Below are 17,308 nucleotides of genomic sequence, written 5' to 3' on the forward strand. Positions count from 1 at the left end.
GAGGAATATGAAACTTTTACAGAGTATTTTTTCTGACACAGAAACTTAATTGTATGTATGACGATAATCATGCTCGTAATTGTCATCTTTTATAAACCCTTTATATATCTAATCAAGTAGTGAACATGTTGAAGTTTCCCAAAATTATTTAGTATTTATGTGTACAAGACATAATAAACTCTCAAAATATTGATCATGTGATCAGCTGATTGACTTTCCATTGATTGTCACGCTTTACAGCACAGTCGCCGATTAACGACGTGTTTGTTTTGCACAGTCCGCTTCCCTTCGAGGCATGCGAGGTGCATGGCAGTCGTAGTATAAACACAATTAACTACTCAAGTTATTAAAAAAGTAGGTGTCAGGACTGAAATGCAATAAAATTTAATCATGGCGGCTGCAAATTTTAACCATGGTGCAGCTCGTTTAACCATGGCACACATTAATTTAACCATGGCGGGCCGCCATGGTAAAACCCCTTGTGGAGAACCCTGCTCTCACGTTTGAAGCGAGAGACATAACCACTAGACCACGGAATCGCTTTAGATGGTGTGAAGTATATGAAGAAGTGAAGTCACATACATGTATATATTCATGTTTTCATGTTCGGTATTCTCAAAATTTTACACAATCCATGGTGTTTGATTTATTTAGCCTTTATTAAACAGTTCTAATAGATGTAATAAGAACATAAAGTCCACCGAGAACCTGTTTTATACGCAATAACTCTCCCCATGCCCCTGCGCTAAAAATAGCGACATATAATACTATAAATACTAATAAATCAAACGGGGCGGGGCACTTTGAGAGGGGTGAGAGACGTCTTAGGGAGTTTTGATATAAAATTACATTGCATAAGCTCAAAATCTTCTTCAAATATCGCCCGGAAATAATAGTATTACACACAGACAGAATGTATAAATTTACGACCTTGAACTTTGACCTTTCGACCTCAAAATCAATAGGGGTCTTCATTAGGCCACAGGTAGTTGTTATATAAAATTTCATTGCAATAGCTCAAATGGTTCTAGAGATATCGTGTGGAAACGAAAGTGTTTTAACAGACAGCATTTGCGTATTTATGACCTTGACTTTTGACCTTTTGACCTCAAAATCAATAGGGGTCTTGTTTAGTCCATAGGGAGTTGCTATGCTAAATTTCATTGCAAAAGCTCAAAGGGTTCTTGAGATATCGTGTGGAAACGAAAGCGTTACAGACAGACAGAAAGACGGACGGACGGACGGACGGAAGAAAAGCTAGTCGGACTGACGGACAAACCCAAATTAATATCCCCCACTTTTCAAGCGGGGGACAATAATTTTTCAACCATAAAAACAGTAATATCGACTGCGTAATAGTGGCTTAATGTTAGCTTAATGGTAGCTTAATGGAGTTTGGACATTAAACACCTGTAAGTCTAGCTTAATGGTAGCTTAATGGTGACATAATGGTGGTCTAAAAGCTACCTTTGAGGAACTGTAAGCCACCATTAGGGACTTTGAGATTGCTTAGTAATAACTAAATGGTGGTGTAAATGTTACTTAAAGGTGCTTAATGGTGACTTAATGACAACCATTAAACCACCATTAAGGACCTATAAGCCACCATTAAATCAAGCTTAAAGGGTGTGTTTCATCTTGTGTTCAAGTAAACAGATGTAATTTGTACGTCCGTTGATTTTCCGGCATATTCTAATTACGTTAATTTTGTATGAGGTGAGAGTATTTATGTTTTTTTTCAAACTGCTGACTTCAACTTTACATGTATACCTTATTCTTCAATAATATAATATGTAAATTTGAATGAAAAAGCACAAGATATGCAGCCGTACTTTAGCATTAATACCGCGGTATAGCGACAGAAACCCCCCCCCCCAAATTTTTTGATATACTGCTTATTTAGAAATAAATATGTTTTCCATGTTCGCAGTTATGATAAGGCTGTCCGAGGGCCTTAAATGCCTTAAGAATATACATTTTATTTTGAGCTAGATTTTAATTTCAGTATGTTATCCTTGTTAGAAATTGCAGTCAACTTGAGATAACAGTTTAATCAGGTATTATAATAAAGCATTTCTGTGATGTCAGATGACTGTGTTGATCACGTGACGGACATTTTATGATATTCTTAAATGTTGCAAAAAAATTGCATCGGCACAAGTGCATAACACAATAATTGTGCAAAGTTTGTTACATAGATCAATTCATCGTGATCCATGGTACTTAAAAAGTGCTGTGGGCAGGTTTAATTTTTTCTTCTTAAGAAAATATTTAACGATAAATTAAAATTACCAACGTAAGAAGGGGTATTTCTCTATATCTCTATATCGCGATTTATACAAAAACTGATAAAATACATACGATCCCCCAGCAAAATTCAGTTAGAAGATATACTTCTCTTTTAGATTCACTCAAAATATCTTCAATTTATCCTTGTCTTTCACTTGTGCCAGTCCAATATAAACACGATTCATAAATTCTAACTCTGTCTACGGAAGTGTAAGGGGAGCGTTTCAAACATAATTTTTTGCTATTGCTTGAATATATGCATATCGGACAAGCAAAAGGAATAGAGATATCTAAATATCAAATGTTAAACACTATAACAGCACACACAAGCTTAAAAAAACGAACCTTACTCTTGAAATAAACACAAATTCCCATAATATATCTACATGCCGAGTAATAATTATGACACTTTCCCCGTCATGTCAGCTCAAGTATGCAGTGACTTGACGTCATACTCTATTATGACGTCATATCTAGGTAGTTCAGAGAAGTTACTACAGTTTGAACAGTTTGATATTTTACGGGCAACCTTATCCTAGCTGCGTTACTTGATTATTTTCAAATAATTTAGAAAAATGATGTTTGTCCTTAGAACAGGCTTTTAAAAATATAAATTCACCTTAGAAAAATCAATTCTAAAAATGCAACAGTTAGATTTTTTATTAACATAAAAGCAATAATATTTAGTGCGTTCCTTATTCTGACTTCAGGTTCCTGTTTTTTCTTTATTGTTAATTTTTAATTTCTAGAATGTACGAGGGGTTATCAAAAAGTTCGTCTACAATCTCAACATTTACAATATCCAAATTCAGAATAAACTAGAGCCGAGCTCGTTGCAAAGCAACGAATAGGTCTTCCGTTGGAGCTACGGACTAGAAGACGTAACCATGAGTCGAGGTCAAAAGCCACATAATAAAGATATACAAGTAAGAAACCTTGTAAGAGAAGCAACTTACAATGTATCGCTAGGAAAAAGACTGTAAAGGAATACTAGTATGTGTGACCTTTATCTTTCCAAATGACCTTGTGAAAAGTAATAACTAACTTTCGTTAGAGCTGAAATTGAGATAAAAAGAGTTAGGTCAAGGTCAAAAGAAAGGCCAAGTTCAAAAATGGTGATGCCATTAAATAGCTCTCATCAGTATGCATCAACATGTGAAGTTTGATAACACCATTTTCGATGGTATATTTAAAACTGAGCTAAACACTAATTTAAGAAAAGTGAGGTATATACATGTATATAAAGTCAAGTTAAAAAAATGTAAATGCAATTGCATAACTCTAATTAATTTCTATCAGTATATAAAGATTGTTAAAAATATCTTGGATAGTTTGTTTGAAACTGAGCTTTGATCTGAGCCACAGGCCTTTAGATTGCTTAAAAAAATTTGAGGTATTGAAAAAAAATATTTTTTTTACACACACATTTTTTTAAGCGATCCAAAGGCCTGTGAACTGAGCTAAAGGCAAAGTGTGACAGAAGGATAGATGGAAGGACAGAAAGTAGGAAGGATGGAAGACGTCTGACAAACACCAAATGCCTTGGCCATATTCATGGCAGGGCATAACATGTCATGTATGATAATTGGTTTACATAAAAATAGGTCGTAACTTTCAGTATCGGAATTCAACCCTAAACTACATGTATACATGCATGTACAAAAACAAATCAACCGACAGACATTCTCTGCTTAGAAGGAAGACATTGTATTCATTTGAAGGGATGGGGTACTTATAGTGATGAGAGGAATTTAACAACCTGTCGGTCCATGAAACATTATTTTGGAATGTCTGTATACAGCTGCGTGGCTTTTCTTAGAAGGAAATTGGTATTTTTGAAATATCTAAATAATTCTTTTATTGACGCCGTGATAGGTCCAACACCTTTCTTTTAATATAACCAAAGGTTCTAGTGATCTTTTTACCGTATAGTCGAAATGCATGGGATTAAGAAAAAAACGTATGGGGTCGTTCAAAAACAAATTAATGAGTTGTGTTTTTCATCTACACAGACACTTTTATTCTTCTGGTTTTCCTTTTTTGTGAATTGCCGTTTACTGAAGTATTTTGTTTACAAGCTTGTGTTCATACCGCTGTTCATACGCGCTACCAATGTGAGAGGAGAAAACAAGACGTCGTCAAGCAACAATGACTGACCAGATGGACGTTTTTATACATTGTAATCATTATACAACCAAATATCAGAGCGAATCGATAATTTAAGTACCTAGTTAAATACACAGGAATTCAATAATCAAGGAAAGAATTTAATTTATATTTTATGATAAATAGGCAATAAAGAATTTTCTAATTTTGTAAAATTGTATTCTGAAAGCTCTGGATGTATATGTTTGGCCGCTCTTCTATGTAAAAGTTCATACATATAAAACATGTAATTATTATCGGCTGCGGTAGCGACCAATCTTTTTGTGATTGTGTTAGAGAGTGCACATGGGGAAATGAGACTTTTTTTTCATTACTTCAATAAAATAATTCCTAAATTATAAGAAGTAAAAATCATGCGTAAAATATTTCAGAAACTTGTTTAAACTTAGCATCAAAAGTTGAAATATATTTCAATTTCATTGTCATTAGTATCTCATGATCATCGATAATTTATGGTCATATAAAAGAGTTTACATCAGATACTCCCCAGCCTGAGAGTGTGTAAGATTTGAAAAGAAATATCTTGATCTCCAGATAATGATGATGTGGTTAAAGTGCATGGTATATAAAAAATGATGAGTTTTTCAACTTCTAGTAAAAATTGTTTTGAATTTGCTCTACATCTACAAATGACACAAAGATCATGAATTTAATTTTGCACTGCGGTTTGCAGCATAGCCTGCTCTGCAGAAACCATGAGCATTATCAAGTTATCAAGATCCAGGGTATCGAGGCTCGGACAGGCCTACACCTTCATTTTTATGACAATAAATTCTTCTTATACATCAATGAACATGATTTTTTTAACACCGATAAATTTATTTATGAGCAAATGCGGTAAAATTATATTTATTTTCCTTTGAAAACAGCCTGAAATAGAATTGAAAAACTATAATTTCAGCTTTGAATATCTTGACGTGTTTTCCTTGCATGTGAAAGAATTTTTTTGCTTTGCAGCCAAATTGATGCTTTGCATCAATGAAATTCGTACTGACATTGTACATGTACAGGCATGTCAAATATTCTGTTTATTGGACGAAATAGTATACCATTCTGTACAATATCATTTTAAGTTTAGTAGCAAATAACTGCAAACTCAAAAGTGCTTAATTTCATGTTGGATTTCCCCCTGTGAATTAGAAACGTTAGCCCCACTTAAAATTATCATGCATGCGTACATGTAGTTTAAGATTCATAAAACAATTACCACTTCGATAAATACAGGAAAAAATAGCTCGGTTTTTTTTTTTTTTTTGGCTATCAAAAGGCATAAAACTTGAAACTAATGAATAAATGCACAAGCGATTACGATTGATTAAAACAAGCTGAAATAGAGAGAAATTGGATGATATAAAAGGAGTCGACATGATTTCAAACCCAATTTTCCATTTGTAATTATCGGAGTACACAACGGATTTTCAAATTAACATACCCGCTGCTATCTGCGGACACGTGCTTGTAAATGAGGACTGGGCTACAAAATTTTAGACACAAAGCGACAAAGCTGGATGTAAACTGTTTATTACAAATACGTGAATAATAGTATATTTTAAAGTATTTTTAAAACGTTCAATGTTTATTAATATTTAGAAAAATAATGGAGAAACAAAAGAGTGATGGTAAAAATAAAACGTTCATATTAGTACATTACGTATCACAAGACTTCCATCACTAATTATAATTATTTGCCGAAGCCCCTTTTCAATTACAATTTAAATAAAATACATTAATACGGAATAGAGAAATAATTTTGCGTGAACAGGCCAAAGAAAGCGATCACAATTCAAAATGATTTTATGCACCAGTGTTTCGAATTACGATTAAATGAAAGATCGGTGAAGTATTCTTATTGATTCGATAAATTTAAAACATGATTTTCTATAAATCGATAGGTCTTTGTACACAATGGATTTTAAACACGGTCACAGACATTTGCATTGTTTACGACAGGTGGCTGGTACACTAGTGACCTCGATCGACAGCGCGGAACGTTGTATTACATAACTGTTACAAAAATCTAGGCGATCTTAGAGATCGCCAAATGTATACCACTAATGATCGTAAATTATTCGATGCACCAAGTTAAAATAACTTATAATTGTTATAATAATCAATGTAGAAAGATAGATTTAATATATTCCGTATATAAAGACGTGTTCACTATAAAACTGATTAATTATAAATAAAAAAGAAAGACTAATCGTTATAAATAATTTAAAAGTGAACCGTAAAGCACGTATAAAGCCCTATTAAGAAGAGAATTAGCATTAAATACCATAGGGTTTATTACTGATAGGAAGTTTGTGAAAATTATACACATGAAGAAGTCTGATTTCCTTTCCGATTGAAAAACGCTGCCTGTTTACCTGGCCTGCTTTTAACTACGTATTACGCAATACCCCCGGTATAATCGAACATTAAACATTTTCATCGGATTAAAAAGGTGTCGAAGAATAGTTTTGTTCGCATAATCCATATCGAAATATTTGCCGTTTTTGAGTTATAAAGCAAAAAATTTCAAGCTCCCTAAATCCCTAATCATAGGGGCCAGCCCCTTTTGAATAGTATAATATGAAAGCCCTTGCAATTATGCACAACTTTTGTTCAACATGTCTTAACAAAATATTTTTAGTTTTCAAGATAAAAAGGAAAACATGTGTAAATTTTCGCTCTTTTAGGCGTTCTATTTTTTTACCCCTATATAGCGCCATTTTGAATACATAAATCGAAAAACAAAAACCGATGTGCACAACTTCAATCCTTCTGTTATCTAAAACCAGTAAAATTTCTGCTCCAACTCTAGTGGTCTCTGAGTCTTTGTTTGGAAATGAAAGCCTATAATTTTTCCTTTAAAGGGAAATAACTCATAACCGGAAGAAAATTTTTGAAATTTTAGACAGCATTCTGATAGAGTTTATTACCGTCTATAATGTCTGAAAATTTGAGCAAAATCCATTGAGAAATGAGTGAGATATGAGGCCTCAAAGTTGGCGTCTAGGAAGAAAACAAAAAAAAGAATAATAAGAACTAGAGCAAAGCTCGTAGCAAAGCAACGAGTAGGTCTTCCGTCCTGTTTGACCGGAAGTAGCTTTCATTTTAAACAAAAATGACAAATAACGCCCAAAAATGGTTTGAATCCTCGAAATCCATGTTAATCAATGCAAAAATAAGCCTTTTTTTGCTACTTCCGGTTTGACCGAAAGTGACGACAACGGACGGAAAATTAATTTTTATGCTCACAGAGACATACGTTACCAAAAAACTTGTCAAGAACGGCAAAAATACGCGTTTTTCGATTACTTCCGGTTTGGCCGGAAGTGACGACGCCGGACGTAATTTGACGACTCCAATAGATTGAGCTTGGCATTTTGATCAACTTTGCTTCTTTGATGTATTACAAATTCTCAATGCGTTTTGAGATATAAAGAAAAATCTTTCGGCCCCTCTAGGCTCCTAATTTTAGGGGCCAGCCCTTTTTACAAGATATGATTTGAAAGATCTTGAAATTCTACACTTCTTTTGTTCTATATGTTTTAACAAAATATTTCCAGGTAAAAAGATATCGTAGAAAAGGTGTCAAAATTTATGAAAATCGCAATAGGACTATTTTCGGGCCATAACAAGCTTCCGTACAAAGCAATTTCGGTGAATATGAAATACGTTCCGCACAACTACATTTACTGTTCTATTATCACTGAAAATCTCAAGTTTCTATCTTAAGCCGTTTTCGAGAAAACTCGCGGACAAACTAACACCCTAGAATTCACTAAAATGCAAATATCTCGGAACCGGTAGTGACCTCATCAAAATAAAAAAAAATATGTCTAGATTTTTTCATGTTCCATCAGCCCTAAAAGTTTCATGAAAATCGAGCGAGCCGTTTTTAAGATCTCGCGTGCACAAAATCGGTAAGAAAAAAAGAAAAAAAACTGTGGAAAAGAAACCTAAGAATAACAGAAAGGTCTTCCGTTGGAAACTAAAGACCTTAATAATCTTAATCTTCAGAATCAGTAGAAGGTCTTCCATTGGAAACGGAAGACCTTAATTAAATGAAATTCTGCACACATGCACATGTTCTACAAAATCTTAAGAAAAGTAATTCTTTTCTCCACCATTGTGACGTCAATATGTAGGTGACTCATGACAAAAATGATTGTCACAGCCTTACTCGAGCAACGAACGGCAAGTGTAAAGTTTCACTTATAACCTGGAAATTCCTTTAAAGTATCTTATAATAAGTTGTGAAATATTTATGAAGGCAATAGACTTTCCAGACGTTTAATTCGATCATAAATTGGATTGACTGTTTTAATGAAAGGGGTAGGAGTTAATTAAAATGCCGTTTGTTTTGTAGCCAAGCGAAAGCAAACTGGGGAAGACATTTGTCCTTTGTTTGGCTATTTGTTATGAAACATCGCAAAATTGCAGCTAGTCAAATAGTTGAATATCTTAATAATATTATTACATGTAAAATACCGTTTATTTTAGACTTAAACTATATTATATATGATAAAGGACCATTACTGCATGCCTGACAGGTATATATTCCTATCGGATAAAAGACCTTCCTAAGATAAAAAAATGGGGTCGTGATGGTCACAATGCTCTTTTTGGAAACAATATCCTTATCCAACAATCGTATTTTCTAGATTTGGTAATCTCTGAATTATGGGATGTTCTTTGTTTTTAGAATTTATTGCATGTTAAGAAATATGACTCGGGAAAAATATTTTATCGTCTATGAACAGAGTGCTTCAGAGCATTTCGCCTGGTTCACGTGATTCGCGTATTGGCAGAGCGATGGCAGCGCAGACATGCATTAAAACAGGGACGGCTACTTAAATTATCTTATTTGTTTTATGAGAGCTATTCAAGTTCTTTCATTCTTTAAGCCAAAGGCTCATTGGATTTTATACAGCATATAAAGATGATTAAGAGTAGAGAACAAATATTATATACTAATATACATAAAGGATATAAATATTACTATCAGTTACAAATAAGACTTTTGTAGAGCTGTAGCTTTGTATAAAATTTTACCATTTTAGACAATTCTTTTACGTTTTGACAATTCATTAAACTTATAAATTTAAGTTTGACATAATAATGTTACTTTATGTACATACTTCTCAGATTTTCATAAAATGGACATTTTAATATGAAATGAATTCATCTTCAGTATCTGTAGAAGAACATAGTGTGCAAGGTCTTTGAGATCAAGTGTATTATTATATCTAGCAGTTTCATTTTTTAACTGGTGGTTTGATAATCTAATCTTGGTGAGCATTCTCTTATATCCATCATCAATAGATTTTGTTAAATATATTTGTAATACATGTACAAAATCATTTCCAACATACTAGTACAACTGTCCTTTTGAAGATGAAGTTACAAATGAAAAAAAATATTTTGTCTATAAATATCAGCCATCCGTTGCTCAATTATTTTATATGTACAATTATCAAAAATGTTGGAGTCCCATGAATAGCTCAAACTTAGTCTCTCTAACTCTTCTTTAATACACATAATTCAATTGTCGTTACGTAAAATCATATTTTCAAAACAGGCCCTTAGAATACAATTATCAGTCCCTTTTAACTTGAGCTAATATTTAAATAAATTAATTTAATTTTTAGTGCTAGTGGATATCTTCCCAATTTGCAATATACGAAATTATTGACTGTTTTCTGACCCACCCTAAGACTCTTTTACAATAATTATGTTCCCCAAACGGAGTTTGGGAACATATTGTTTTTACTCTGTTTCTTCTTCTTATTATTATTTTTTTTTTCTTATTTGTTCTCCGGTACTTTTTTGTCCGCGAGTGTTCTCAGAAACTGTTCACCCAACTGAGCTAAAACCTTTTTAGGGTTAATAGGTGTGTAGTGTAGATGTGCGGAACGAAGGTCATTTTGCGCGCATACGCCTGCACGTGCGTGCGCGTGAAATGAGTGAATTGACTGATATACTTAATATAGCTATAACTTTTACATTTTTTGATGAAATGCTTTGAAACTCATTACATGAGGATATATTAATAGTGTTAATAAAATTACACTGTCAAATTAGCACGAACTCACGCGCATGCACGTGCGCTTCACTCTGATTGGCTGAAACAAAAATCTCAATATCTCTTTTGTTTTTCGACGAAATGCTTTGAAATTTTAAACATTGTCATGAATTAGGATATCCTACAATATAATATGGAAAAAATTTCATGAAATCACGCGCATGCACGTGCGCTGCAATCTGATTGGCTGAAACTTTAAATGGCTATAGCTCCTTCGTTTTTTGACGAAATGCTTTGAAATTTTAAACATAGTCACGCATCAGGATATCCTGCAATATGATATACAAAAAATTTCAAGAAATCACGCGCATGCACGTGTGCTGCAATCTGATTGGCTGAAACTTTAAATGGCTATATCTCCTTTGTTTTTTTGACGAAATGCTTTGAAATTTAAAACATAGTCACGCATTAGGATATCCTGCAATATGATATGCAAAAAATTTCAAGAAATCACGCGCATGCACGTGTGCTGCAATCTGATTGGCTGAAACTTTAAATGGCTATATCTCCTTTGTTTTTTGACGAAATGCTTTGAAATTTAAAACATAGTCATGCATTAGGATATTCTACAATATGATTTAGAAAAAGATTCTTGAAATCACGTGGATGCACGTGTGCTACAATCTGATTGGCCGAAACTTGAAATGGCTATAATTCCCTTGGTTTTCAACCAAACAGGATGGGATTTAGAACATAGATAGATATAAGGGCCTCCTACAAGAGGGTATGGTCATCATGCATGTGCACGCACGTGCGTGCATTTGGAACGAGTGAAATTAAATATACACTTAAATGAGTGATTTTTTAAATACTTTTGGACTAAATGCTTTAATATAAAGTATATTTAAATATATAGAAAGTGTAGACAAGATTATATGATCATTACGCACGTGCATTCAATGGGCACGCGTGCAATGTTAAAATTTGAATATAATTGGTATCCTTTTCGGAAAACGTTGTTAAAGTAAAAAATGCACAGATGTTGTCTTACATGTACTAAATGAAGCGTACAGGGAATATGGCATCAAAAGGGATTTGGGGAGCGTTTGGGGAACATCTGTAACGGTTCCCGTTACAATTAGCACTAGTTAAGATTGATTTTTCAATATCAGTTGCTTTATGCCATCCCCATACCTCTGATGCGTTTAAAAGTACACTGCTTTCGTAAGTATCAAAGACTGATAATCGTGTTTCAACATTAAATGCATGTGCTTTTAAAGAATTAGAAATAGCAAATGAAGCCTTTCTACCTTGATCTGCAGCGTGTTTTTGAGTTTTCAAAAAATTTCCGTTATAATTAAAAAGCATTCCAAAATAATTAAAATCGTCAACAATATTAACTATTTCGTTATCATAAGTTCATTTTTCACTCTCTCTATTCTCACCACCATTTATGAAAATAATTATTTTTGTCTTTTGAAGATTAACTGTAAGATTCCATATAGCACTATAATTCATAAAGAATTCAGCATTTGTTGTAAACCCTCTGGTCTTTCAGACATAATCACAATATCATCTGTATACATGAGAAGAAACAAACTTATTTCTTTGTACATCTATACATTGACAATTTTATTTAATAAATTGATCTCAAAATCATTTCCTTGCATTAGTCCGGTATAACTAGTGAAATATTCACTAAATAAGCCATTGTATTTTACACAATATTTTATACTTTGATACAATGCTTTAATTTTCTTTAAACATTTTCCCTTGAATACCAATACTAAATATTTTCCTCCACAGTTTTTCGATTCTCGTTCGCGGCGACGCGTCAAACCTAAGAGGAAAAAATAGGTAGTGACTGTTCCTTCGCCAAGAGCGCGGCATGAGAAGTCAAAATCACGGGTCTTTCTAATATGACCTTAAAAATGTAGATCCCGTGTCACGGTAGGCGCTGGCACGATAAAGAACCCTCACTGCTCAATGGCCCTGAGTGCCGAGGATAGGTCTAAATTTGAAGCCCTTCATCGGCATTTAGTGACGTCTTCATATTAGTTAAAAATTCTCGAGAGGGACGTTAAACAATATACATTCAATCAATTAATCAATTTCCTTCTCGGTGATTATTTGGTCTAATTCTTCCGAAGATGTATCCATCCCGAAATTGTTATCATTATCTAATTCAGCATTAGTTAAAGATACTAGATATTCAAATGGTTAAAAAATCTTCATTGGGCACAGAAGTACATGTATGTATGCGCTTACTTTTCATCTTAAAAATGGGATAAAATGTTTTGTATTATGTTTTCTCAAGTAATCAAGCATATTTCCTTCATATGCGTTTAAGTTTCCGTTCTGTTTTCTTATAGATAATCTTATAAGTTGTTCCCGATTTTGATCACTCCCTGTAGTTCTGAATTATATTGAACATTGAGACGAATTACATGCATATGATTATCAAATCATCGTGCGTGCACATACACTATACTCGTATAACCACTTTTTTAAGCTCACATTGTTATATTTTTGTTTTCATAATTATAAGAGATTTTCTCGGACAATTAATGGACTTCTACTATATCTTTTTTTTTTATCAAACTTCATATGTTATCAAATTTAGTAGAAATATTGTATTCAACTGATTTCATATTCATAACAAATTCAAATGATTTGTATTTATAACATTTAAGATATCATTTACTTTTTAAAGTTATCTAGAATAAAAAAAATGCAAAAATTGGACCCCGCCATAGGTCAAAATTTCGTAATTTACAGACAATACACTAAATACATGTATGTCTGTAGCAATATTCTCTTTAAAATTGGGCAAAACGAAGGAAGAAACAATCTAGACATTTACATTGAAAACTGTTACATCGATTCATATTCTAGGTTATGGTTTAATATTTTTCTTCGTTGAAAAAATCAGTTTAAGAATCTAGACAGTCATTATTGAAAAGGATAAAAACAATGATATGGTAGAACGTCTCGGAACAGCAGATAATGATGCAATTTTCTGTTATACTCTGGAAAATCTCTAAAAAAAAAATAGATGAATCAGAAGTCACAAAACAAGCGTGTGCAATTGTGTAAATGACTCTGTATCGGATTAGGAAAATCTGTCAACTAATGATTTAATTGTACAAATCTGAACAAAAACTTTCAAAATCCGTAGCGTCATGGAAATAATTGTACCCTTCAGAGTTCGCCGTTACGTGTGCTCCGTGGTTACAGAACATGTTGATTTTAAAATAAAGTTAATTCATTTCTTTTAAATCTATTACACTTGATATAATGGTTATTTAGATTTTTGTGAGAAGTAAAGCAAAGATTGGCATTGTCCACGAATTTTCGAACAATTCTCGTACCCCTAAATACTGCTAAATATAAGTCTTAAAAACAGAAAGTTTCGCTTTTTATTAGTTTATAAGAACTGGGGCACCAAAAAGGAAGTGAGAAGTGTTTGTTGAACGTCTCTATTACAATAAAGAATAATGTTCTTTTGCTTAAAGAAATCAGATATGTGCAAAATTTCTTGACTAATTTGAATTATGATTTTGTATAAATCACGAGATTTCTGATTTTCTGAACATTTACAGTTAAGGAAGACCCACACTTTTACGGATCCGCTTCTAATTTTACACATCAATATAAAATTCTGATTTTCACTTTTCTATTGATATAAATCTTTTTGGGTGATTGAAAATAATTTAGCAAGTATATATTTGTTTTTTTTTGTGGTATTGTGCATATGAAGCATTTAATATATATCATTTATGGAAATTAACATTTTGCACTCTGTCCATTAGATCTATAAGTCATTTAGTACATACACAGACACAAAATTCTAAATGCTTTTATGGACCAAAATCTTTTTAATTTTCTTTTAAGCAAACTAACCTGAGATCTATTTTTATTGATTTAGAGCCTATATCATCCATTTAATTTTTACTTTTTAAAAATTTTGCATTGAATAATTGAAAAATTTATATTCCAAAAATGGGGTAACGTCTTCAAAAGTTTTGTTAAAAATCTCTAGTCAACCATAATAAAGTAGCTGTTTTTGTTAACATTGTATATAATTTTTAATAGTTTTAAAGAAAAAATGGCATCAAAACATTTTGAATTTTGAGAATTATAAAAAATAAAGATATTTTGAGAATTTTTTTTTGAAAGACATGGACAGATTCAACGCCAATTTGTTATTTTTTTGCAGTAAAGATTTTAAATATTCTTTTTGCAAATGAATATTTTTGATCTTCATAAGTTTTAACATAGATTTGATGTGATTTGGTGCATAACTAAGAGAAATATGATATCACACTTTTTATATTCAATTTTGAGTTTTTAGAGGTATGTGCGCTGAGACACGTTGTATGAAAATTAACTTGCAAAATATGGCTTTTATGAGTGTTTTACTAAGTTAAAGACTTATTCAAGGTATTCAAATTGAAAAAAAATTATTAGTTTGACAGAAAATTCTGAAAGTACGGACCTACCTTAACCACTCGGATTTCTCATTTCTTGTTGCGTTTGTAAAAAAGCTGGGATATGTTGGCGCTTGTGTAATAAGCATAGGCTCTATACACATTATACCACTTAACTTGCTTGTTTCATCAAATTGTTTAATCTTTCAAGGTAAAGCTCTCTCGGCAATATATTAAAAACGAAGTTATTATTTGTTCAAGGTTTTAAGCTAGAAAAAGGAAGAAAAAAAGTTTTATGCCGTAAAATTATTAATTTTCGTTTAATAAACTTTCGATGTTTTTGTGGTATTTAATGGTCCACAAGTTAATTTCCGATTAGTTTTCCTAAAACAACTTAAACCAAAAAATGCAATCGTCCAAATTTAACTCAAACCATCATTAAATTTTGAATTGACGATAATTTATAAGTCATTTAACAGTAAATCCCTTTATTCTTTCATAATATTTCGAAGGGTTTTTACATTGGATATTTTTTGAAAACGTTGAGTTTGTTTTTGTTTTAAAGGACTTTTATTTTATTTTTTTACTTTTTATCTATTCAATAATCTATTTTAACTTTGTAGATTGTCTGGAAAAAGAAATTAGGATCGTGTTGATAGGAAAAACAGGATGTGGGAAAAGTGCCACCGGAAATACAATTCTTGGTAAGAAAGTATTTGAATCTGGTGTATCCGGGTCATCTGTTACAAGCAAATGCTCCCAAAAGCACGCTTTTCGATTTGACAGGAAACTATTAATTGTTGATACACCGGGGATTTTTGATACCAAGCATTCAAATAAAGAAATACAAAATGAAATAGTCAAATGCATCAGCATTACATCACCAGGTCCTCACGCTTTTATTCTAGTCCTGTCCTTGACTAGATATACAAAAGAGGAACACAACACAACGATGCACTTCGTCAAACATTTTGGGAAAGACATATTTAAATATTTTATTGTTCTATTCACCCGCAAGGATGATTTAGACGAAGAAAATAGAACTTTGTTACAGCATATTCAAACAGTTCCACCGGAATTAAAATTATTTATCAAGCGCTGTGGGGGAAGAGTACTTGCATTTAACAATAGGCTGAAGGGCGAACAAACAAATGCTCAAGTTGAAGAGCTCTTGTCAATGATTTTAGAAAATACAGAAAATAATAATGGAGAATGTTACACTGATGAAATGTATATCCAAGCTGAAAAACTTATCAAAGAAAGGGAAAAAGAAGAAGTTAAAAAAGCAAAAGAAGAAAGAGATAAAGAGTTACGGGAAATGGAAAAGAAATTTATGTCAAAATACGAAAAGGAAAAGATGATCAGAGACACAAACGAGAAATTAAGGGAAAAAAAAGAAAAAGTACGGGATAAAATACGAGATGATATCGAGCATGAAATAGGCTTATTCAGCAAAGTTGGAGCCGTTATTGATAGCGTTATTTCATTATATAAGGATTTACCAAACAACGATTTACATCCGATGGAGTGATTTTCCATATGCTTTGAGAGAAGGAAAAAAAAAACAATATCATGCATTTCTTTTGATTTGTCTGTAGATGGATTAGGAGAGGAAAATATGCTTCCTTAAAGTTTATCTGATTTCTTTAGTTTTAATTTTGTAGTCCATCGAACTTAACAAAATGTTCTTTATGTGTTCCCTGAGTGTATAGTCTTCATCTTATTATAGGACGCAACCAAAGAAATTCATACTGAAGTGATCAACTAGCAGTCAAATAGTTTTCAGCTGAGTATTTGAAAACCATTGACCAGAAGAAATTGATATTTTGCAAAAAAAAAAATCGTGATTTTACCGTCAATTTACCTTAGTATATCACTGGTGCTAGCCATTTGTTGAATGTTTATACCTGTTGAACTAACAACTTTGTAAAATCTTGCAGCGTAGACTTTGGTCTATCACTCAGAGTTGGAGAAGTTCTCAGACTCTACTTATTTTCGAGTTTGAAACGACTTTGTTATAGAATAGGTTTGCAAGTCCATAAATCGTAAAGCAGTAAAGATTTTGAATCAAGTTACATGTAACAATGTATAATTTGTTAGATCGCGAACTTTAAATTGAAGCTGAAGCAGTTGTTTCATGAATGACTGACAGCTTGTTCAATTAATGTAAATGATGTTCTTTTCTCTATACTGTATTTTGAAAATTCATTACAGCCATATATGGCGTATGTACAATGAAAATTATTAGACTAAAATTATAAGAACTTATGATTTGTATCATTACTTTATATAAAGATAGAACTTTTCCGTAAATTACAAAATCTAAGTCAATTGAGTTATAAAGATATCACAATTTCATTTGGATTCTCGGAATTTTCTCCGACTCGGAAGAAAATACAAAAGATTAAAATAA

At 32.3% G+C, this 17,308-nt stretch overlaps 1 protein-coding gene across 1 annotated transcript; it reads left to right on the forward strand.

Moving 5' to 3' along the window:
* The first annotated feature begins 453 nt into the window (after positions 1–453).
* On the forward strand, positions 454–16,426 carry LOC134258021 (GTPase IMAP family member 4-like). Its single transcript, XM_062740613.1, has 2 exons — positions 454–469; positions 15,519–16,426. The coding sequence occupies exons 1-2, from the start codon at positions 454–456 to the stop codon at positions 16,424–16,426; spliced, it is 924 nt and encodes a 307-aa protein (XP_062596597.1).
* The last annotated feature ends 882 nt before the right edge of the window (positions 16,427–17,308 follow it).

The sequence above is a fragment of the Saccostrea cucullata genome, unplaced genomic scaffold (assembly GCF_032062105.1).
Source record: "Saccostrea cucullata isolate Sc308-1 unplaced genomic scaffold, CSIRO_AGI_Scuc_v1 ctg3256, whole genome shotgun sequence".
NCBI classification, from domain to species: domain Eukaryota; kingdom Metazoa; phylum Mollusca; class Bivalvia; order Ostreida; family Ostreidae; genus Saccostrea; species Saccostrea cuccullata.